This window comes from Nematolebias whitei, chromosome 3 (assembly GCF_014905685.2).
Source record: "Nematolebias whitei isolate Nwh7 chromosome 3, NemWhi1, whole genome shotgun sequence".
Taxonomy (NCBI): domain Eukaryota; kingdom Metazoa; phylum Chordata; class Actinopteri; order Cyprinodontiformes; family Rivulidae; genus Nematolebias; species Nematolebias whitei.
Genome location: NC_056500.1, coordinates 24,089,059 through 24,111,521, shown reverse-complemented (window position 1 = coordinate 24,111,521; position 22,463 = coordinate 24,089,059). Strand labels below are relative to the sequence as shown.

Genomic DNA, 22,463 nt, shown 5'->3' with positions numbered 1-22,463 from the left:
CTATCTATCTATCTATCTATCTATCTATCTATCTATCTATCTATCTAATCTATCTAATCTATCTAATCTATCTAATCTATCTATCTATCTATAACATTACATATATATACAGTATATAAGAATATATATATATATATATAAAACATATATTATATATAAGAATATATATATATAACATATATATATAAGAATTTGATGGATGGTGACAGACAGGATGTCATGAGAAATTGATTTAATTGATGTCTATAATTTACATTTTTTTTAATGTATTTAATTAATAAATTGTTTAACTTCTAAATAAGATTATTTGTGGAAACAAAATTTTGTTTGCTCACCTGGATGGCAGGTACAGCTCAGGAGTTTAAGAAGCGATTTGAACTTCCCATACTGAAGGGTCGGGATGCAGACGCCAGCGACAGAGACCGACAGACAGGAGAGGACAAACTCAAAGAGCTGATTGGCATTGTCAACAGGTGAGCCCGCAGGAGACTCAGAAAACTTTTCACAACAGAAATAAATGGTTGTTTAAAGTGAGCGTGTGCTGCTTCAACAGGTGTTTGATAAGGAGAACGTCGGATATCCTGTCAAAGTATCTCCCTGTGAAAATTGAACAGGTTGTGTGCTGCAGGTAAGATGGCGTACCTGCTTATCTAAGATGTGAATGTGGTTTAAAAAGCTGCTTTGCTTGAAGAAGTTTCACTGGGTTTTCATTTGGGACAATTTTCCACAATGTCTCGAGAATTTACCAGGGGTTTCTGAATTGTCCTTTTTGAGTTGCATTTGTTAGACAAAATTGATTTCTCAAAATCACAGAATGGTTGAGACATCTGAGACCTCCCTCGAGTTTGTACCCAATGTCTCCAACCCGTTTCAAAAGAACAACAGATGTATTTAAAGCTCTCCTCTAACAGAAAACATCTCCAGGTCTAAAAACCACACCAGTGATAAATAAGTAACCTACAAACAGCAACTGTGTGATCACAATTCAACACAGTCCACGTTTAAAGATGATTCTTTAAAATCTCTACAAGGAGTTGGTTCCAATGTAAGAATGGGAAACTGCACAAGTGGCAACAAACTTATAACTTCGAACTGTTGCATAAAAATATTCTCACTTTATCTCGCTCAAAGAAGCCACACTCGACAACAGGAGAAGATTTTTAGCTGTTTTTTTACTTGCAAGGACAGATTTTTAGGACAGGTTACACAGATATACAGGAAGTACATGCATGAAGCAAAGTCACAAGAATCTGCCACGGACAGTGTGCGAAGCTTGTTTTTATACTCTTATCAGTTCAGTCAACAGATTTGGAGGTGACCTTGGAGCCAGCTGCACACAGCTGCCTTATCCAGCTCCTTGTCCAGCTTTCTACTAACCCAAACGTGATTCATGGGCAGAGTTAACATTCTCAGTCATAGTAGTTAAAAACATCCATAACCTTTGACCAGATATTCCCAAACAGAAGAGATGGGCAGTATGAGTCATTCTCATTTATAATTTGAGTGACTGACTTCTTTTTAATGGTTCACTGAGACGATTTCTCTGTAACATGTCAAACTTTGGACTGGTTGTGTATTGAAGAGGCTGTCGGTTGTGACTCCCTGCAGGCTGACTCCTCTGCAGACTGAACTCTACAAGCTGTTTCTGAGGCAGGCCAAACCCCTGGAGACTTTACAAGAAGGCTCAATGAGCATGTCCTCCCTGTCCTCCATCACATCCCTCAAGAAGCTCTGCAATCGTAAGTGCTGAAGATCCAGAGGAGTTCACTCGAATGGTTAAGATGGAAAATGTCTGAAAGTGAACTCATTCAGTAAAATGTTAGTTAATTTTTTTTTTCAATATGGTACAATCCAACACTGGCCCTATATTAAAATGAAAGGCCTAACATTCCTCTTTGTATGCTGGAGTTCAGACCTCATGAATCAATCGGTTGACAAAATTAAACCATAACTCGTTTAGATCCACAGTAGGACATGTTCCATGGACAACATTAAGATGACATGAAAGCTGATTCATGTTCCAAACCATAAAACGTACTTGGAACCACAAACATAAAACACTTTTCCTCCACCCAGCGATTATTTTTCGCAGAGTTTTCTTAAAAAATTGTTTCAACATAAGGCTTAAAACTCTGGGATGAAGGGTGATATGCATTCCTCCAAGGTATGATGGCCTCTTGGCTCCCTCTGAAGGACTCAACCCTGGTCTTCTTACTAATTAATCAGTTCACCTGATCACGTCATCTCTGACTGTAGGTGGTGAAATGTTTTCAACTTTTCTATGGTTAAGCCCTAAAAAAGGACAAAACCCTAGAAAAGTAGAACCCCACCCCCGACCTGACATTAGCCTCTGTTGGTGTTCTTAAACGGAATATAGTATAAAATATAATTCAGGTTGTGATGGACTGGAGACCTGTCCAGGGTGTGCCCCACCTCTCACACAGTGACTGCTGGATATGGACCCCCGTGACCCAAAAAGGAAGAAGCGAGTAAAAGATAATGGATGGATGGATGGATATTATTCAGGTTCTGTTTGGAGCATTCTCATCATGTAGCCATGATGATCAGAAGTCCTACATTTTTAGCTTTCAGCTATTGTTTTACTACTTTAATCTTTTAACTGCTGTTTTGCTAACTTTAGCCTTGCATCTGTTTATTTTTAACGCAGCATTACGGTCCACTACGGTCCACGTTGGTTTTTTTTATGTTTTTAATTTAGAACTTAGTTTATTTTTTATATCTTATTTTTTCTGCTTTTTTGCACATTTGTGTTTATTGTCTGCTGCTGTGACAAACCAACTTTACTCAGGGAATCAATAAAATAGCTTTCTAATCTTTTTCTGTTCTATACTGAACAAAAATATAAACTCAACACTTTTGTTTTTGCTCCCATTCCCAACAAACAAAGATGTTGCGGTTATATTTTTGTTCCGTGTAGTTTGCTGCTTTTAGCTTAACAGTAATTCTCATTTCAGCGTATGTTTTTCTTGTTTTAAATGTAACAACCCAGCTGTAGCGTATTCGGCTCTTTCGGTTGATTGTTGACGCCGAGTTGTGTCCTTTGCAGACCCGGCTCTTGTCTATGACAGGTGTGTGGACGGGGAGGAGGGATTTCAGGGGGCTCTGGACCTGTTTCCTCCGGGCTTCAACATAAAGGCTGTGGAACCTCAGCTCTCTGGTAAGAAAACATTCAGCTCAGCTTTGTGGAGGTTATAAAACCGTTAGACAGGCAGTAGAGCACTTGTCTCACTCTCTACTAAAAGAAGCCAGGGTTACCTGGAATAAATTATGAGACAACACATTTTAGACAGTAAGGACAGTGAGACAATTGTACAATCTTTTAACCACTTGCCACCGAAAGGCGGACAATAATGTTTTTGCTCATGTCTGTGCGCCAGTTAGTAAAATATTTCATGAATCACAGAACTGATTTTATTAAATTTGGAGAAGTAATTATTGTATAAACATCTACAACCTCACAGCTATGCTGTATGGTTTGGAGACAGAGACATGGGCAAAAAGACCAGACAGAGCTGGAAGTGGCAGAAATGAAGATGTTGAGGTTCTCCTCAAGAGTGAAAAGGATGGATAAGATTAGGAATGAGATCATCAGAGGTACAGCACAGGTTGAAGGACTGGGAGATAAAGTTAGAGAGGCCAGACTGAGTTTTTTTGAACCCGTCCAGAGGACCTGACTTAACTTTTTTAGATTTTTCTACCTGGATTATTGAGCATGCATCAGGGTACCAGACTGAGATGGTTTGGACATGTCCAGAGGAGGGACAGTGGGTATATTGGTAGAAGGATGTTAGAAATGCAGCTGCCAAGAAAAAGACAAAGAGGAGATATATGGATGCAGTTGGAGAGGAGATGGAGGTAGTTGGAGTGAGGACAGAGGATGCAGATGACGGAGTGTGATGGAGGACAGATAAATCATTGAGGTGCCTCTATCTCGGTGTCTGTGACTCTGTGTCTGAGTTGGTGTCCCTGGCTCTGTGCCTCTGACTCCACCATTCTTTGGAGTGGTAGTAGCTGAGAGTCATTCCCAACAGTCTCATGAGACGAGGTCATTCATGATCAAAACAATTACAGCTTCATCTTCATCATGCATTCCTTTTGCCTTCAGGCATTTTTAGAGCTCTGGTTGGTCCATTTTGGATCTTGAACAGGCTCCAGACAGGTAAAGGAAAGACATGTTGACTCACAGGGAATGGACCTTGGTTTGGTGACTCAGTGTTATGAGACTAATACCCCACTGTTCCAGGAGTCTATGCTCTGCTTTATACAGAGGAGAATGTGTAAATGTTTTTCTGCTGATCTCTGCTCTCAGGTCTCTCAGGTTGGTAACCCTTGTCTTCGGAGACAGGGACACAGAGCCACAGGGACACAGAGAGAAGAACTTCTCATCTCTGTCTTTTTGTTCGACCACTGACCAGAAATAAATAAATCTAAACCACCACATTTAGAAAAATCAGGTCTGAGCTTCAAAACCAGCCTCGTATAGAGGTGGATTATTTTTTATTTGTGCAGTCAGACTGCTCAGCTGCACAGTTCATATTTCTGTCTGACTTTAATAAAAATACTAAAAGGCTTCAGAACTGACAGCAGAATTGTGAGTGTTGAATAAACTTCATGTTTTGTATGGTAATATTTCTGTGCTTTTGAGCATTCCTTGACACTCAGAGGGTTTTATCTGGAATTATCTCCTCTTCTGCTGCAGGAAAGATGCTGGTTCTGGATTATATTCTGGCAATTACACGGACCACAACGAGTGACAAGGTGGTGCTGGTCTCCAACTACACTCAGACCCTGGACCTGTTTGAAAAGCTGTGCAGACACAGAAGGTGACTTTATAATGACTGAATGTGTGTCTACAGACTACAGACTAATCTGAGGTTTATGTTTGTCTTAAATGTTTTATCTTCTCGTTACAAACTCAAGTAGAGCTGATTCTCCTTCGTATCAAAAGCAGTAAGTTGAAGTGTTTTATCTGATTTGGACGCCTCCCTTTAGAGGTTTTCCAGGCATGTTCCACTGGGAAGAGACCCTGGGGCAGACCCAGAACTCACTGGAGGGATTATAGATCTTCTCTCGTCTGGGAGCACCTCGGGGTCCACCAGGTGGACTTGGAGAGTGTCTTTGAGGAGAGAGAAATCTGTGTTTCTCTCTTGGACCTGTTGCTTTAGCGAACCGACTACATTTAAGCAGTAGAAGATGGATATGTTTATCTGCTTTGTACCTGATTTGAATGAATGAGGATGAAACAGGATTCTGCAGAATTTGAATACCTTTTGAAGAGCAGGGAAGCATCTCAAATGTGCAGGAAAGTGGTCCTGGAGGACCAGGATTGGGCACCACTGACTAAGACTTAGGTCGTTTTCACACCAGATAGTTCGGTAGACTCGGTTCGGTTCGGGACCAATATTCATGACCTTTTGTTTACATTTGAGCTGATGCGTTTGCATTCACACTGCACTGTGCAGTCGAATCAACCTGTTGAACCAACCTATTCCCCCGCTCGCCTGTGGGGGCGCTGCACCAAGAACTACTGAAAGAAACGACACAAAAACCTCTGAAGACACGTCTTCTTCTTCTTTTGTAAATAAAAACAAAAACGAAGTGGCATCAAGTTTTAGCAGTTTTAGGAGTTATATTTTGTCATTTTTCAAAAATGGACTTAGCATGAGCAGAAGATGAGACAGAAGACCATGGAGAATATTGTTTTTCCACACAAGGCAGCTGACGGCTCCATATAAGGTCAGAGAAATGCGTGTTTGTTTACCCTGCGGAGCGGGGCTCGGTCTGCTTACATTCACACTGTACTCGAACCGCGCTGGAGTTCGCTTCTACCGGACCGAGACCTAGGTTTTAGCCCGGGCCAGAGTTCGCCTTTTTGTTCCGTGACAGAGTTCGTTGGCGCGTTCACACCTCCCTAAATGAACCGGACTTTCTAGGAAAACGAGCTAGAGTTTGATTAAAGCGGACTAAACAGGGCTGGTGTGAATGCACCCTTAGACTTAACGTTGAATGGTCAACAAATATACTGGACATTTCTGTTCCACCTAATGAGGACATCTCAGAGAAGTGGGAAAATGCAATGACAGCTTCTCTTGAAGTGTTTTCAAATCTTTAGTAATTATTTCATACAATGCTGCAGTGTTGACATCTTGATGTCATCATCAAAATCTTGATGAAAAAACAACAGATGCATCAGGAAACCTTTCCTGAAAATAGGAAATCAGGGCACCTCCATGGAGCCATGCCTGGGGGCAAGCTTGCTGGCGAGTGCCTGGTGGTCAAGCTTTGGGTCCTGGAAAAAATAACTGGAAGCCACCTCCACATGGATCCACCACCAGGAGGCGAGGTCTGTCTAAGGTCCCGTGCTGTGCATGTCAGGTGGCAGGCAAGGGAGGGTTCCTGGCCATGTCAATTCCTGGTGGCACAAACTAGTATTAGAGATGTGGAATGTCAACTCACTAGCGGGTAAAGAGCTGAAGCTTATATGTGAGGTTGAGTGGTACTGACTAGATACAGTTGGGCTCACCTCTATACACAGCTTAGGCTCTGGAACCCAACTGCTGGAGGGAGGCCAGACTCTCTCCTACTCCAGAGTTGCCCATGGAAAGATGCATAGGACAAGTTTGGGGATGCTCGCAAGTCCCTAGCTGAGTGACTTGGTGTTGGAGTTTTCCTCTGTGAGCAAGAGGGTTGCCTCTCTGCGGCTTCTGGCTGCAGGAAGGCAGGTTCTGACTGTTGTTTTTGCTTGTGCACCAAACATCAGTTCAAATTACTCAGCCTTTCTGGAGTCTCTGGATGGTGTCTTGGAAGGGGTGCCATCTGGGGATTCCCTCGTTTTACTGGGTGACTTCAATGCTCATGTTGGCATTGGGCAATGACAGAATTATGTGGAAAGGGGTGATTTAGAGGAATGGCCTACCTGATATGAACCCAAATTATGTTTGCTTATTGGACTTCTGTGCTAGACATGGGTTGTCCATAACAAACACCATGTTTGAGCATAGGGTGGTTCAGAAGTGTACTTGGTACCAGGCCACCTTAGGCCAATGATCTATGATCAATTTTGTAATTGTGTTGTCGGACCTGTGGCCCTATGTTCTGGACACTTGGGTGAAGAGAGAGGCAGAGCTGTCAACTGATCACCACCTGGCGGTGAGTTGGATCCGGTGGTGGGGGAGGCTGTCTGACAGACCTGGTAAACCCGATGCATAGTGAGGGTGAATTGGGAAATTCTAGCAGAGCCCTCGGTTCATGCGGCTTTCATTTCACACTTCCGGGAAAGTTTTTTTTACATGTCCCGAGGGAGGTCTGTGTCATGGAATTCGAATAGACTATGTTCACTGACTCTATTCCAGATGCCACTTCCAGGAACTGTGGCCTGAAGGTCACTGGTGCCTGTCGGGACATCAACCAAAGGACCGCTGGTGGACACCAGTGATAACACAGGTCATCAAGCTGAAGGAGGAGGCCTTCAGGACTTGGTTGTTCCAGAGGACTCCTGAAGTAGCTGACAGATACGGGGTGGTCAGAGAGATTGTGGCTTTGGTGGTTGCAAAAGTAAAAACTCAGGCATGGAAGGAATTCCGTGAGGCCATGAAGAAGGACTTTCAGTCAACCTTGAGGAAGTTCTGGAAAACGGTTTGGCGACTAAGAAAGGAAAGCAGACCCTATCTCAGGCTGATCTTGGTTTAGGTGGGGAACTGTTGACCCAAACTGAAGATATTGTTGAGCGGTGGAAGGAGCACTTTGAGGATCTCCTTAATCAACCCACCATGTCCAACTATGAGGAGGCAGATTCTGAGGACTTGGCGGAAGATGAGTCCATTACCATGGCAGAGGTCACCGAGATAGTCAAAAACTCCCTGGTGGCAAGGCGCCAGGAGTGAATGAGATTCACTCCAAGATGCTGAGGACTGGATGTTGTGGGGCTGTCATGGCTGACACGTCTCTTCAATGTTGCATGGAGGACAGGGACAATGTCTGTAGTGTGGCAGACTGGGGTGGTGGTTCCTATTTTTAAAAAGGAGTACCGGCATGTGTATTCCAACTATTGTGGGATCACACTTCTCGCCCTCCCTGGGAAAGTTTACTGCAGGGTGTTGGAAGGAAGTCGCCGACCAAATCAGGAGGAACAGTGTGGCCTCCATCCAGATTGTAAACCAGATATTTACCCTTGCGGAGTTGCTGGGGGTCATGGGAGTTTGCTTCTCTGGTCTACATGTGTTTTGTGGATCTGGAGAAGGCTTATGACCGTGTTTCTCGAGGCATTCTGTGCAGTTTGCTGCAGGGGTATCGGATGCCTGGGTTGGTTTTAAGATCCATCCAGTCCCTGTATAACCTAAGCAGGAGCTGTGTCTGCATTCTTGATACAAAGTCGAGCTCATTCTTAGTGCGGTGGACTTAGTGGTTGGACTCTGCTAGGGCTGTCCCTTGTTTATGCTTCAGTTTTGTAGTTTTCATGGACAGGATTTCGAGGCACAGTCATGTAGAGGAGAGTGTCTTGTTTGGGAACCTCAGGGCCTCATCTCTGCTTTATGCAGATGATGTAGTTCTGCTAGCATATTAAGGCCAAGACTTTCAACATGCATTGGGGCGGTTCGTAGCAGAGTGTGAAGCGGCTGGATTGAAAGTCAGTTTCTCTAAGTCTGAGGCCATGGTTTTTGATTGGAAAGGCCCTGGGAGGCACTGGGGAAGACCCAGAAGTTGCTGGAGAGATGGATTATCTTCTCTGGCCTGGGAACGCCTCGGGGTCCCCCGAATGATCTGGAAAGTGTTGCTTGGGAGAGGGATGTCTGGGTTTCTCTCCTGGACCTGTTACCTCCACAACTCTACTATGGATAAGCTGTAGAGGATGGATGGATGGATTAAATTTTTTAAAAATAAATCCTGATTAGTCATGAAAATGGCACTCAAAGACATATATAAATGAAACTCCTTAGTTTTAGGGCTAGAGAGAGAGTGAGCTAACTATTACCCCTCACCCCACCCTGTGTTTTTTCCCAGATACCTGTATGTTAGACTGGATGGCACCATGTCAATCAAGAAAAGAGCCAAGATTGTGGAAAGGTTCAACAGTGCACATGTGAGCCTGGAAGTCAGTTAAAAAAATAAAATAAATTGGAGCTCTGAAAACCATAAACGGGTCCTTATTTCCATCTGTTTCCCAGAGCCCTGAGTTCATTTTCATGCTGAGCAGCAAAGCTGGAGGATGTGGCCTGAATCTGATTGGCGCAAACCGTCTGGTGATGTTTGACCCTGACTGGAACCCAGCCAACGATGAGCAGGCCATGGCTCGTGTGTGGAGAGACGGCCAGAAGAAAACCTGCTACATCTACAGACTGCTGGCTGTAAGTCAAACACACCACATTGGTTAAACAAGTTACTGAACTCACTGCTGTAGGGGTGCAGAAGGTTTACATGTAGTGTTTTATAACAGACTGGGACCATCGAGGAGAAGATCCTGCAGAGACAGGCCCACAAGAAAGCCCTGAGCAGCTGTGTGGTAGATGAGGAGCAGGACGTGGAACGTCACTTCTCTCTGGGAGAACTCCGAGAACTCTTCACGCTCAACGAAGGGACGACCAGCGACACGCATGACAAGTAAGACACCATTTAGTCTAACCTGATGTTTTTCTAATAAAGTTTTTGGGATTGTCACTTTATCTGCTGCTGATTTGTGCCAGTCCATTGTAATGAAGAGGGAGCTGAGCTATAAGGAGAAGCTCTCTGTTTACTGGTCAGTCTATGTTCCTACCCTCACCTATGGTAATGAATTCTGGGTAGAGACTGAAGGAACCAGATTGTGGATCCAGGATGCCTAAATTAGTTTTCTCTGCAGGGTAGCTGGACTATCCCTAAGAGAGAGTGAAAAGTTCAGTTCTTCAGGAGAGACTCGGAGTAGAGCTGCTTCTCCTCCACATCCAGAGTAGCTAGTTGAGGTGGTTCAACCATCTAGTAAGGATAACCCCTGGACACCTCCCTAGGGGGTACTCTGGGCATGTCTAAATGGGAAGAGACCCCAGAGAAGACCCAGGACTTGCTGGAGAGATTATGTCCCTCAGCTGGCCTGGGAACGCCTTGGAATCCCTTTGGAAGAGGTGGCTGTGGAAAGAGATGTCTGGACCTCCCTGCTCAAACTACTGCCCAGAGAGCGGAGTCCAGAACATGATGATGGATGGAAAATAAAACCTTAGCAGCTGCACTTCATCGAGAGCACATCAACAATTCCTTCTAGAACTGAGCTGCAGCCGAAGCTCTAAAAATCCTACAATTCAATTTAGAAAGATCAACAGAAACATCAAGACAAACATAAATTCAGAAACGCAACAAAGTCCATGGTGGGCTGATGTGACATGAAATACAAAGAGCACCGTCTGTGGTGCTGTTTCACTCATTCCTCCACTCCACCTGCACAGTCTCAAGGTCCCCCCAGCGCTGACTTCCTCCACCACCATTAATAAATTAAATGATCTGGGCCGAGTACAGTAGTGATGTGACTTTCTAAATGTTTATGTCAAATGAATACGGTCACTCTGATTTTTGCCCCTGCCTCCTGTGTTGCTGGCAGGTTCCGCTGTCGTCGCTGTGTGAATGGCAGACAGGTGAAACCACCTGCAGAGGACTCTGACTGCACCTGTGACCTGTCTCAGTGGAACCACTGCTCGGACAAGAAGGGCCTGAGGGACCAAGTACTGAAGGCATCCTGGGATGCTGCCGTCTCCTTTGTCTTTCACCAGTGTTCTCATGAGGACCACAGGCAGGTTGTGTAGCAGCAACAAACTGTCCACCACACATTATGTATTGACCTATATTTATTTGTTTATAAATGTAAATATTTGTTTGTTTTTGACTGAAAAATAAAGAAAATTATACTTTCCGGTCATTTATTTATATGAATCATCATCCACTCCCACATGGAGCAAACTGGAGAGGGTCAAGTCACCTGTAGCCCAAGGTGAGTCCAAACCAGTCTTTCCAGGTCCTACATGATGTGATCTCAGGAGAAATGGTCTGAAGGTGTTTGGGCCAGATGGGTTGGGGGTTTTGGTTTCTCTACAAATGGAAGTTTTTTAAAATACCAGCTCCATGTCCTGCAGTAAACTCCTATTAAAGATGCACTGAGGGAGGTCAGAAAACTGGAGGATCAAGACTTCATGATCTGATGTGATCTCTGGAGTGACCTGACCCATTCAGTACTTTTGGACCAGAGGACTGCTTCACAGTCCCTAAAACCATTTGGAGTTCTTCTCTGTTGTGTTTGTATACAATACAATCATAATTAAATCCATAAAACTGCTTCAGAATGAGCTCAATAAGGACTCTCCAGTGACTTATCAGTGTTACTGGACCTTACAGTACTGTGCATTAATTGGTCGAACCATGCGTTGACTGGTCAGACATTAAAGAACTGCGTTGATTACTTGGACCTTAGGATTTTGCAATGAATGGTTGAACAAAATCTGATGGACATCAAAAGCATATTGTGTACATTTGAATAAGACAGCTTTAACCCTTTAACTTTAGTACTTTTCATGCTCCTCAGGGAGAAAATCAACCACCTTATTGAACTGCTTAAAAATAATATTTTAAAATATTCCACAAAAACTAGTTGGTCTTTAGAGCTGTCTCAGCCTGAAATAAAAAAATATATTTTTTTATTTATTTTTATTTTAACCCTTTAAGGATTTTTTTTTCTTGTCTGTTTTGTCCATTCCTTTTCCGGTGAAAGCTGTCCACATTCAGATTATCTTTATTGTAATTCAGCATAACATCAGAGATGCACTGCAGAATGAAATTGGTTGCAAATTGGTCACAAACACGTCGGCCACCGTACTACGAACATGAACCAGCTGGATAAAGTATAAAGAGTATAAAAGAAGAATAAAAAATATAGAATACGATAGAAGAATAAGAACCATATTTTTAAAAGGGGCAGGCTGTATACATATAAATGCAAACTTGCAATTTGTACAAGAAATGTATCCGGAATAACAATAAATAAATGGTAACAGGTATTCACGGCCAGCAGGGGTCAGTAATGCACCTTTCACACGGTTTTCCATCCGTTAAAGAAAAATAGAAGAAGAACCTCCAGTGGACGAGAAGCTAATATTGTTGTCTGCGGTGTCGAACAAACGATGGAGGACCCAAAGAGCTCAGCTGCACCAAGTCTGAGATCCAGATGTTTCCAGGCCATCAGGACCCATTTCTCTGCTCTGGGGGCTGACGCTGTTCTGTGTGAGTCACGAGGAAATGGTTCAATAATTTTATTTTTTATAAGAAGGTTATGCCTTCTATATTAGCAGGACTCGTCTCTATTTAAATTAACAAATGTTTTCCTTATAAAGTTGATCAGAATCTGGAAGTTTGTTGGAAAATGAAACAGCTGAAGAATCGGGTTTTATCTGCAGCGGAAAGGAAAAGCTCATTTAAAGCATCTGAAACAGCAACTGTTACCAAAGTGCTTATAAGATCACAGCATGAAATAAAAAACAGCATCAGGAATAAAAACATAAAACATGACAATGAGAAATAATGAAATAATAAATCAGATCACAGCAGGGAGCAGAGGCAATGAAATCAAGGAGTCCAAGAATAGAGCCCTGTTGGACCCCTCAAGAAAGAGGTACTGAAGCAAATAAACTATTACCAACATTAACACAAAAATTACTCCCGCTCAGATATGAACCAACGAAACCATTCTAAGGCCACACCAACCCAGTGTTCTAACTGTGATAAAAGGATACTGTGGTCCACAGCATCAAATGCAGTGGTAAGGTCAAGGAGTACAAGGATCACAAACTGACCAGGATCATTCACTAAAAGAATGTTGTTACAGACTCTTACCAAGGCTGTTTTTGTGCTGTATAACTGGTTAAAACCAAACTGAAAAATCTCAAAATTTTAATTTTCATTCAAAAACTAGTTTAATGAGGAAGAAAGCAGAACCAGGCTCAGGACAATTGGTTATCTGCTTCAACCGTCTGGGTTTGAGAGGACAGGAAGTAAGAACGGATACACAAAGGCAATTTGAGAATAACAGAAATAATTTCAAATGAAAACTATTCATTTGCAACAATTAATTTTAATAAATTAGGGCAGTTTGTCCTCCAGTAGTCTAAGCCTATGGCAGCATAACAAGCCAACCCTAACTATAGGATTTATCCAAAAGGAAAGTGTAGCCCAGTCTTAAACTGGTCAATGTGTCAGCCCTATGGACACAAACTGGAATTTGTCCAACGATGTTCAGTCAGGTCATCGGAACAGTTCCTTTTTTTGTTGTTGTTGAGAGACGTTTCACCCTCCATCCAATGGACTTCATCAATCTGAGAAGTCACAGACAAACTTTTTTCCCCACCAAGCAGAAAACTCCTACAGTGGACCAACCAGTTTACTGGTGATAAGATGGTTTCTGGGGGCTGTCCTCTCCCCGTCGACTCCTCCCAGGCAACCACGGCCAAAGTGGTTCAAGACATCAAAGTTTGGATGGAGGGTGAAACGTCTCTCAACGTGTCTTTCTGTCATGTTAAAGGTCCAGATGATCAGATCCTTCTGGACCACAGTGACGTGCATTATAGATGGTTTATTTCTTATATTCATGTAATTTACTGTCCGTGTGGTTTGTTTGTTTTTCTTGTTTGTTAGGGGCAGGTGCTGGGGTGGATGTTATTGATTCAAAATGTTACAATTTTAATAAACTGTTCAAAAATGCACAGTAGGCGATGTGCGTTCTTTGAAGAAGAGCTAGTTCCATAGCAGTATACCACCAGTCTTCATCCATAGCTGCTGTGATTTAATTTAGTTTCTGTAAAGTGGGTTTTTTTCAGCAGTGATGAGTGTTTTTTTATTTTTATTTTTTCTTATCTCCCTCTCTTTAAACGCAGCTATTCCAACGAGTCTCATTGTGGATCTTCTTCCCCACCTGACCGTGTGCCAGCTGCATGAAGTCCAGCCTGCTCTGAACCTCAGAGGTGAGGGCCGCTGCTCCCCCCAGGAACCAGCCTCTGTTTGGTTCCTTCACGTGCTTCACACACAGTTCTAAAGAATGTGGAACTTGGTTTAACAGCTCCCATTAATGGATAAGTTTTAAGATAAAAAAAATTGGGTTAGATAGTTACTGGTTGCTTTTTTAAAATAAAAAACAAATTCTCTAAAAGTGGGTGAAATTGGCTTTGGATGTTTCATCTTGACAGGGGCTCAGAAACATTTGTAATGGGGGCGACACACTGTTGGGGGGGTGGGGGGTGGGGGGGTTCAAAATTCAAAAATTTGAATAAAGTAGATGCCATTTCCTGCATTCTGGTGCATTTTAACAGGTTGTTAAACATTTACCTGCATAAGTAAACACTTGATTCAATGACTATTTTAGAGACACATTCCTCGTTCAACCAGTCCGTATATACATCACCCTGTTTTTAAACTCACTCCCATGGCTAAGATAATGAAATTAATGTGACACAGTTTATCACAAACAATGACTTTAGGGGTGCACTTTGGTTTTCCTTGGTGTTGAGTTTGGACTTATGAAGAGTGTTTTGTCAGTTTTTAAGGTTTGGCATGTGATGAAACTGCTTCCAATTTAACAGTTGTGTAATTTTATTGTTGAATCACATGAAGTTAGGCCACTGAATGTCTGATTTCTTTGTTATGTAGCTTGGAAAGTTTATAAAAGCCGATATATTCATTCAAAAGCAAACTTAAAGTTGCAGTATACCTTTTATAAAAAATATTTTATAATTAAAAAAAAATTATTTGAGGTCTTGGTCTTGATTTGGTCTCGGGTTAGGTGGTCTTGAACACAACACTAGTTTGAGTATTCTCCTATTGGATTTGTTCATAAAGCAATAGAAACAGCGTTGGGTGAACTAATGTTTCATGGTAGTTGTGTGTGTGTGTGTGTGTGTGTGTGGGGGGGGTGTTTTCCAAACAAATGTTTTTTAAGTGTGAGGGGGACACACCCCCTTCGCAGATAGTTAATGTGACACCTATGCATCTTGACTAAAGATGACTAATTACCATGAGGTCCACTTTTTGTTCATCTTGCTGACTTCTGGAAGCTGAAATAAGAAAAGCAGATAGTTGTTGAGAGATGATGTTTCTGTCCCTCAGAGAGTCTCGTGGGACAAACCAGCCACACATTAATTTTTAATTTAATTATTTTTTGTTTATGTGAAGTGATTTATTCTTTGTGTTGTTAAAAACATCCATTCATTACTGACAAAGTCCCAAAAAATCCTTAAAACCTGTTTTTGTTTTCTCTTTTTATTTTGTCAGAATTGTTTCAAAAAACTTTTTTTTTTTAAATAATAGAATTGTTCATCCATCCATCCATTATCTTTACCCGTTTATTCCATTTTGGGTCACAGGGGTCGCTGGTGCCCATGTCCAGCAATCACTGTGCGAGGGGCGGGGTACACCCTGGACAGGTCGCAAGTCCATCACAGGGCATAATAGAATTGTGTAGTTTTTAATTTATTTATTAAATCATTCTAATGTTCTCTTTTTATTTCAAGCTGAATATGATGCTGGGTCCATGTAATGGCTGCTCTGTGTTCCAGGTGTTTCCACTCACTCTGGATGGATTCGGATCCTGCAAGATTTAGGTGGTCATTGCAACGTAGGTGCACCTTTTGTCTTCTGTTGAAAAGGTTGGACATGTTTTCTAGAATTCTGATGGATGTGGTTCCTCTCGTTGTCTTTCAGCCACTAGACTTCGACACAGAAGAAAAGGCCAAACATGAAGTCATGAGAAATCTTTTTACTCTGGTGTTCTACAGCTTTAAGAACCACTACGTTCTGAAAAACAGCACCAATTTAAAAAACAATTCTTTCTTGTGGGCTGCAGCCAAATACATTCAGTACTTTTTAGTCATTCCAAGCCTTCATGGACCCCTTCAGACGTTAACGTCTGATCAGAGGCCTCTTCTGAGCCTCTTGGAGGGGCACATCAAAACTGTTGGCGTTTCCCCCTCCTGGAGTTTGTCCCGGAGCAACATCCAGACGGTTCTGTACATCTTCCACCGTCTGCTCGACCACGGCTCTGCTACACAACTTGTTCTACACACTGAGTGTCCCAGCACTCTGGCCTGGCTCCTACGTGGACGGGGCCCTCAGTCTATGAATGTGGAGCTGAAGAGCTTACTGCGGTCCAGCTGTCCTCCTTCAGCCCATCACAGTCCTGCTCCTAATGATCAGAGGGATCATGTCACTCCATGCAAACGTGCTAGACTGGACTCTGAAGAACCTGAAGGATCAACCTTTACCGTGGACCCACAGGTTCTCTGTCGGACTCTTGGTCCAGGTTCTGCTCCGTCAGCTGGACCTTGTCCGTGGGGACGGATTACTTCTCTGGACCTCAGATATTGTGGATCTGGTTCTTTTAAAGTCTTAAATTCTGCTCTGCCCACATTTTTCTGCCTTCGCTCCCTGACTCTTCACAGCAGCAGTAAGTTTATTCTGGATTTCTCTGTTTGGGGACGCATGCAGGGGGCCTACATAAATATTTTATTACTTCTGAAACAATGACAGGACACTAAATACTTGACTCTTGTACTGACTTATCTAACGCAGAGACACACAAATGTCTGAATCAGAGGTTGAGGAGGACAGGGATAGGAGGACTGAGAGGACTTCTGTCCTCTCTACATGTCCAGTGTAGTCAGCTCCCTGTGAGCTGGACAGCATCACAGAGGCAGACACTTAGCAGGATCAGACACCAGTACATCCACACACTTGAAAGGATTTGACAGAAAAACTAGCCAGTTCATTTAACAGGTGGCCACTGAGCCCAACCCTCCATCGTGTCCACTCAAAGCTAATCATAATTTACTGAAGAACTAGAGAAATTTCATTTCCTGCAAAAATGCAGTGAATGCTTATTATTGAAAAACTTGCTGAAAAACAGCTGAAATGAGCTTAAAAAAATGGAAGAACAAGCAGAAGAAAGCAGAAAGAACACATTTGCTGAATTAGGTTTAAATAAGCAGAAATGAGCACAATTAGGAAGCTAAAAAAATCTGAATTTAGCTAAAATAGTTGAAAAGGGGCAGCACGGTGGCGCAACTGGTAGAGCTGCTGCCTCTCAGCAAGCAGGTCCCTGGTTCAAACCCCGGTCCAGGGGCCTTTCTGGGTGGAGTTTGCATGTTCTCTCCGTGCATGCGTGGGTTTTCTCCGGGTACTCCGGTTTCCTCCCACAGTCCAAAAACATGCATGTTAGGCTGATTGGTAACTCTAAAATTGTCCCTAGGTGTGAGTGAGAGAGTGAATGGTTGTTTGTCTCGTTTGTCTCTATGTGGCCCTGTGATGTACTTGCGACCCGTCCAGGGTGTACCCCGCCCCTCGCACAGTGATTGCTGGACATGGGCACCAGCGACCCCCGTGACCCAAAATGGAATAAGCGGGTAAAGAAAATGGATGGATGGATGGATAGTTGAAAAGGCTTAAACTACCAGAAGAAGATGGAAGGAGCTGAAATTAGCTAAAAAAAATGTGGAATTAGCTGAAAAAGTTCAGTTTAGCACAAAAACAGCTAAATAGTAGCTGAAATAGCAGAAAAAGCTGAAACTAGCAGAAAAAAGCTGAACAAGCTGAGATTAGCAGAAATAAGTTAATTGAGCTGAAAGTAGCAGAAATTACCTAAAAAAAACTTGAATTTATCTGAAAACAGCTGAAATTAGCTAAAAATGCTAAAAAGTAGCTGAATATATAGAACAAGCTTAAATTAGCAGAAGAGAGCAGAAAGAACATGTTTGCCCAATTAGGGTTAAAGAAGAAACAAGCACAAAAAGTGGAAATTATTTGAAAAAAACTGAAATTAGCAAAAAAAAACCAGCTGAAAAGTACTTTAAAAAGCAGAAAGAAGCTTAAATAGCCAGAAAGAAGTGAAGAGCACATTTTTGTCGAATTAGGCTGAAAAAGTTGAAATGAGTGCAAAAAATGTGGAATTAGCCAATAAAGCTAAAATTAGGACAAAAACAGCTAAATACTAGCTGAAATAGCAGGAAAAAGCTGAAAATAGAAGGAAAAAAGCATAAGCTGAAATTAACAGAATGAAGCTAGAAGATGCACAAAAATGTTGCAGTTAGAAAAAAGAATCTAAAAGGAGCACAAAACAGCTGGAAAAAAAAAGCTGAAATTAGCTGAAAAATGTTTTAATTTGTACAAGGAAGCTAAAAGAAGCTGTACCAGAACAAATTGTGGAAGGAGCAGTTAAAGGTTGTAAACAGATCTAAAGATTTGAAGGATGTAAAATGAGCTCAATCCATTTTCTATGAGGAAAAAACTGGCAGAAAAGGCTAAATATTTCAAAAAGCTAAAGTTGCACGTTGCAATACCAAAAGTCATAGCAGGATTGCCCTAAAAGAGCTGAACATTTTGATTTGTTGAAATAGCACAAAAATTGTGGAATGAGAAAGATGCCAAAAAGTGTATGGAAGAAAAATGGATCCCAAATGTGTGAATGCTTCATGAACATTTACTCTATTAGTTGTGAACAGAGCAGCGTGTTGTCCCTCCTTCAGTAGCTCAGATGTTTGTTCTGGTGTGCAGCTTCAGCGCTCTTCAGGGAGGTGGATGTGTTGGACCTGGCAGCAGCCCTGAAGAAGCTCTCTGACAGCTCCTGCAGCAGCCTCTCTGATCTGAGCCTCAGCATCCTGCCCTGCACCAGACTCATGACGACCCTGCTGGACGCCTTCCCCAGGCTCACGTCCTTGTACCTGGAGGTCCAGAGGGTCCTGTGGGGACCACGCTTCATCCCGGATCGTCCCCCGTCTGTCGTCTCCAGCTCTTCAGGTGCTGCCTCCTTACTTGGAGCAAGGCTCAAAAATATGTTTCATCCTGCCTTTTTTACTCAAAAGAAAAAGAAAAAACATTTAAATTGACCTCTAAGAACTAAACACAGAAGAATAACAAATATAACGAAAGGAGTCTTTATATATATTAAAACAAAACATTTTCTCTTTGACAACTCAATGGCTCATTAAAACTTGAAAGGTGTTATATTTTTCTCTTTCAGAACATTAGTTTTTATGAATCAGATGTGATTAAAGTGTAAGAATATGAATGACTGTCCTCTCCTGTTTTCAGCTGAGCTGTCTCTGGAGAAGCTAACAGTGAAGCTAACTGAAGACCAAACAGACCTGCGGTCCATCATGTCTCTGCTGAGACGCTGTCCACGTCTCACCTCTCTTCACCTAGCTGGACTAAGACCCACTGGTTCCACTCAGAGCCAACTCCTCACAACACTCTCAGGTACAGTGGCTTCACCGTGGTTCCTAAACGGGGGTGTTTTCTGCAGCAGGACCCCTGCAGGGACATGTCAGGCCTAACATTCCTTGATGGGATTCCTGTCACTTTTGACGAGTTTTAAATTAAAGTCATCTTCTGCTAAGGGACACATTTGACTCATCCTTTTCTGAGTCGCTGGACAATTTGCCACAAGCTCCTCCGAGGCCTACAGAAGTTCCTTCAGTTTGTCTCCAGAATCCTCCCGTGCCAGTTTTTGCATCCACATCCATTAAAGCTGTGGTCCTCCTGACCACCAGGTGCAGGTGGAGGAGAATGATACTGTGGCACTTCCAGCTCCAGACTGACAAACAGGAGATGGCTGACCAACCAGAGGTGTTCATGTTGGCTGTTGGCTAAAACAAGAACAACATTGTAACATTGTAGATATAAGTCTATAATTGGCTAAACACGGCTCCTGGTCAGACTCAGCCTGAATGAGTTACATGGATTTGCCTTCCTGTGGGCCCACCATCTGCAGGAGGGGCCGTACGAGTCACCTGCATGACGCCATGGGTGGTAGCTGAAGGCCTTGGCGCTCTGACCCTGGCTTACCAAAGCTGGCTCTTGGGACATGGACTGTCGCCTAGACCTGTCGCGATAAACAATAAATCAATTAATTGCATGATAAATGAAAATTATTAACCTCATTTTCATTTATCGACTTTTATCATTTCTTGGTCTCTACTGAAGACACCGGATGATAAAAGGCTCATCTCCGGTGCTCTTCATTGACACCTCCCTTCCTCTTTTCTCTTTAAAATCCATTTTAACCGTCCAAAATCACGTTTTTGTATTGTTAAAAGCAGCTAAGCTGAGAAGCTAAGCGACGAGCTAAGCCACCAGGCCAACCTCGGGGGGGAAAAAACTCCGTCTTGTCAAAGCTCCAAAATTCACGGTTGAGACCCGTGCCTTCGTGTAAAAAGTTTTTCTCTGCAAAAAGAAGCTGAGAACTTGTTTACTGATTTTTGTAAATTAAAAGCTTTGTGTGAAAAATGCTATGCGAAAGAGCTCAAACCACACAAAGCGTCCGTCATTTTGAGAACCGGATAAAGGAAGGAGAGACATTTCATGTCATGTCAAGAGGCCTCCCTCCCATTTTTCTTAGAGAAACGCTGCTTGCTCCCTCACTATCCATCCTTCAGTTCAAACGGTCTTATACTGCCATCCGGTGGTTGATAAAATTTACTACATGCAAAACAAATTAACCAACATTTCTTCTTAAATTTGACAATAATTACTCATTATTGTCAAATTTCAAACTATATTATAATTTATCGCAATCATTTCTGAGACAATTAATCGCCCAGCAAAATTTGTTATCGTGACAGGCCTACTGTCGCCTCTTTGGTGGAGACAAAGCCTGAGTTTGTGTGTGAGCTTGAGAGATACCGACTAGATATAGTCAGGCCCACCTTGATGCATGATATGGGTTCTGGAGCCAATCTCCTTGAGAGGGGCTGGACCATATCCCACTCTGGAGTTGCCCATGGTGAGTGGCGATGAGCTGGTGTGGGTCTACCCTTAGACCCCGACTTGTTGTCTGTGTGTTGGAGTTTTCCCAGTAGATGAGAGGATAGCTTCCCTGCTTCTTCAGGTGAGGGGACGGGTTCTGACTGTTGTTTGTGCCCATGTGCTGAACAGCAGTTCAGAGTATCCAGTCTTCTTGGAGTCCAGCAGGGGTGCTGGAAGATGCTCCAGCTGGGGACTCCTTAATTCTGCTGAGGAACTTCAGTGCCCACGTGAACAGTCCATCCATCCATTTTCTTCCGCTTATCCGGGGTCGGGTCGTGGGGGTAGCAGTCTAAGTAGGGAGGCCCAGACTTCCCTCTCCCCAGCCACTTGGGCCAGCTTTTCCGGGGGAATCCCGAGTCGTTCCCAGGCCAGCCGAGAAACATAGTCCCTCCAGCGTGTCCTGGGTCTTCCTCTGGGCCTCCTTCCGGTGGGACGTGTCCGAAACACCTCACCAGGGAGGCGTCCAGAAGGCATCCTAAACAGATGCTCAGTGAACAGTGTTCACTAAAATATAAAGATGCAGCGACAGTACTTGGAAACAGTAAACTTTGTTTGGCCTCTTTTTTTTGTTGCTTCTTTTTAGTCAGCATCTAATTTTAACACATTTTTGTCCCTACTGATTTATTTTAAAGCAAACGTTCTTTTGAAGTGTTCAGTAATCACATCTGGTCACCTTTCAGAGTCAAACTGCCAACTCAGGGTTCTCCACTTTGAGGACATAAAACTGTGTGATTGTCTCCCAGAGATCTTGAACCTGCTGAGAAGCTGCAAGTTGGAAGGTAAAAAAACAAGGAAGTACTTGGACACGGTACATTTTGAAATAATTCCAGATGTGTTAGCTTTTCCTTCTTCCTCCTTCTTCAGTTTTAGATCTTGTAGTTCAGCCTGCATGACTGTAGATTGTATAAGAACCTTCATCTTGACTCTAAGTCCATGATTTCTAATGTCCCCAAAATCTAGTAACGGCAGAACTTATTTATTTTTTGTCTCAGAGCTTCGACTGAGTGACTGTCGTCTTCTGGAAAAGTGCTCTAACCAAGGAGAAAGACTCCTGCAGCTGGTGGCTGCTCTGAAGATGGTGCATTCTCTCCACAAACTAAGTTTGGCACAAAATCGCCTCGGTAAGAAATGTTCATCTTAATTTTTTTCTTCTCCCACTCTCTGGATTATATTTGCAACGATAATTTTGATGGTATCCAAAGGTTGTCTCGGTTGAACATGATGCTTATTTAGCAGTGAATCTTAATGTAATCTTAATTAGGAACCTCAACCGAAGAACATCTTAGTTAAAAACTAGATTAATTTAGTGTCTGGGTGTAAGAAAAAATAAAACATCTTGGAAGTTTACAGACACTGCTTTTATATTTAGGGTTAATTTCTGTTAAATGCCGACACAACGTGATGTGTTGTGTTATCCATGTGACGTATATTTTAGTTTAAGACTTGGTTTTTGTTACTTTTTTTTCCCCAATTACTTTAAAACTAACAACTTTGAAAACAACTGAGTTCAAACTAACAAAGCAAGAAAACAACAAAAAGGGTCTCTTGTTAGCCAAGCTCACAGACAGATGTTTTGGTCTAATGGTGGAGGTTCCTGGCTCACAGACAGATGTTTTGGTCTCATGGTGGAGGTTCCTGGCTCACAGACA

At 42.6% G+C, this 22,463-nt stretch overlaps 2 protein-coding genes across 2 annotated transcripts in view; both read left to right on the top strand.

The window, feature by feature from the left end:
- Positions 1–10,802, top strand: part of rad54l (RAD54 like) — a 17,007-nt gene extending 6,205 nt beyond the window's left edge. Inside the window, exons 5-13 of the mRNA XM_037674261.1 lie at positions 347–473; positions 554–628; positions 1,609–1,739; positions 3,068–3,178; positions 4,721–4,844; positions 9,022–9,100; positions 9,186–9,365; positions 9,455–9,618; positions 10,586–10,802. Of these exons, the coding sequence (XP_037530189.1) occupies positions 347–473; positions 554–628; positions 1,609–1,739; positions 3,068–3,178; positions 4,721–4,844; positions 9,022–9,100; positions 9,186–9,365; positions 9,455–9,618; positions 10,586–10,787 (1,193 nt within the window). The 3' untranslated portion in view covers positions 10,788–10,802. The remainder of the gene's footprint in view (positions 1–346; positions 474–553; positions 629–1,608; positions 1,740–3,067; positions 3,179–4,720; positions 4,845–9,021; positions 9,101–9,185; positions 9,366–9,454; positions 9,619–10,585) is intronic.
- A 1,335-nt stretch (positions 10,803–12,137) lies between these two features.
- lrrc41 (leucine rich repeat containing 41) overlaps positions 12,138–22,463 on the top strand; it is a 15,945-nt gene continuing 5,619 nt past the window's right edge. Inside the window, exons 1-8 of the mRNA XM_037674705.1 lie at positions 12,138–12,255; positions 13,902–13,988; positions 15,576–15,634; positions 15,721–16,462; positions 18,571–18,807; positions 19,102–19,266; positions 21,495–21,593; positions 21,807–21,935. Of these exons, the coding sequence (XP_037530633.1) occupies positions 12,156–12,255; positions 13,902–13,988; positions 15,576–15,634; positions 15,721–16,462; positions 18,571–18,807; positions 19,102–19,266; positions 21,495–21,593; positions 21,807–21,935 (1,618 nt within the window). The 5' untranslated portion in view covers positions 12,138–12,155. The remainder of the gene's footprint in view (positions 12,256–13,901; positions 13,989–15,575; positions 15,635–15,720; positions 16,463–18,570; positions 18,808–19,101; positions 19,267–21,494; positions 21,594–21,806; positions 21,936–22,463) is intronic.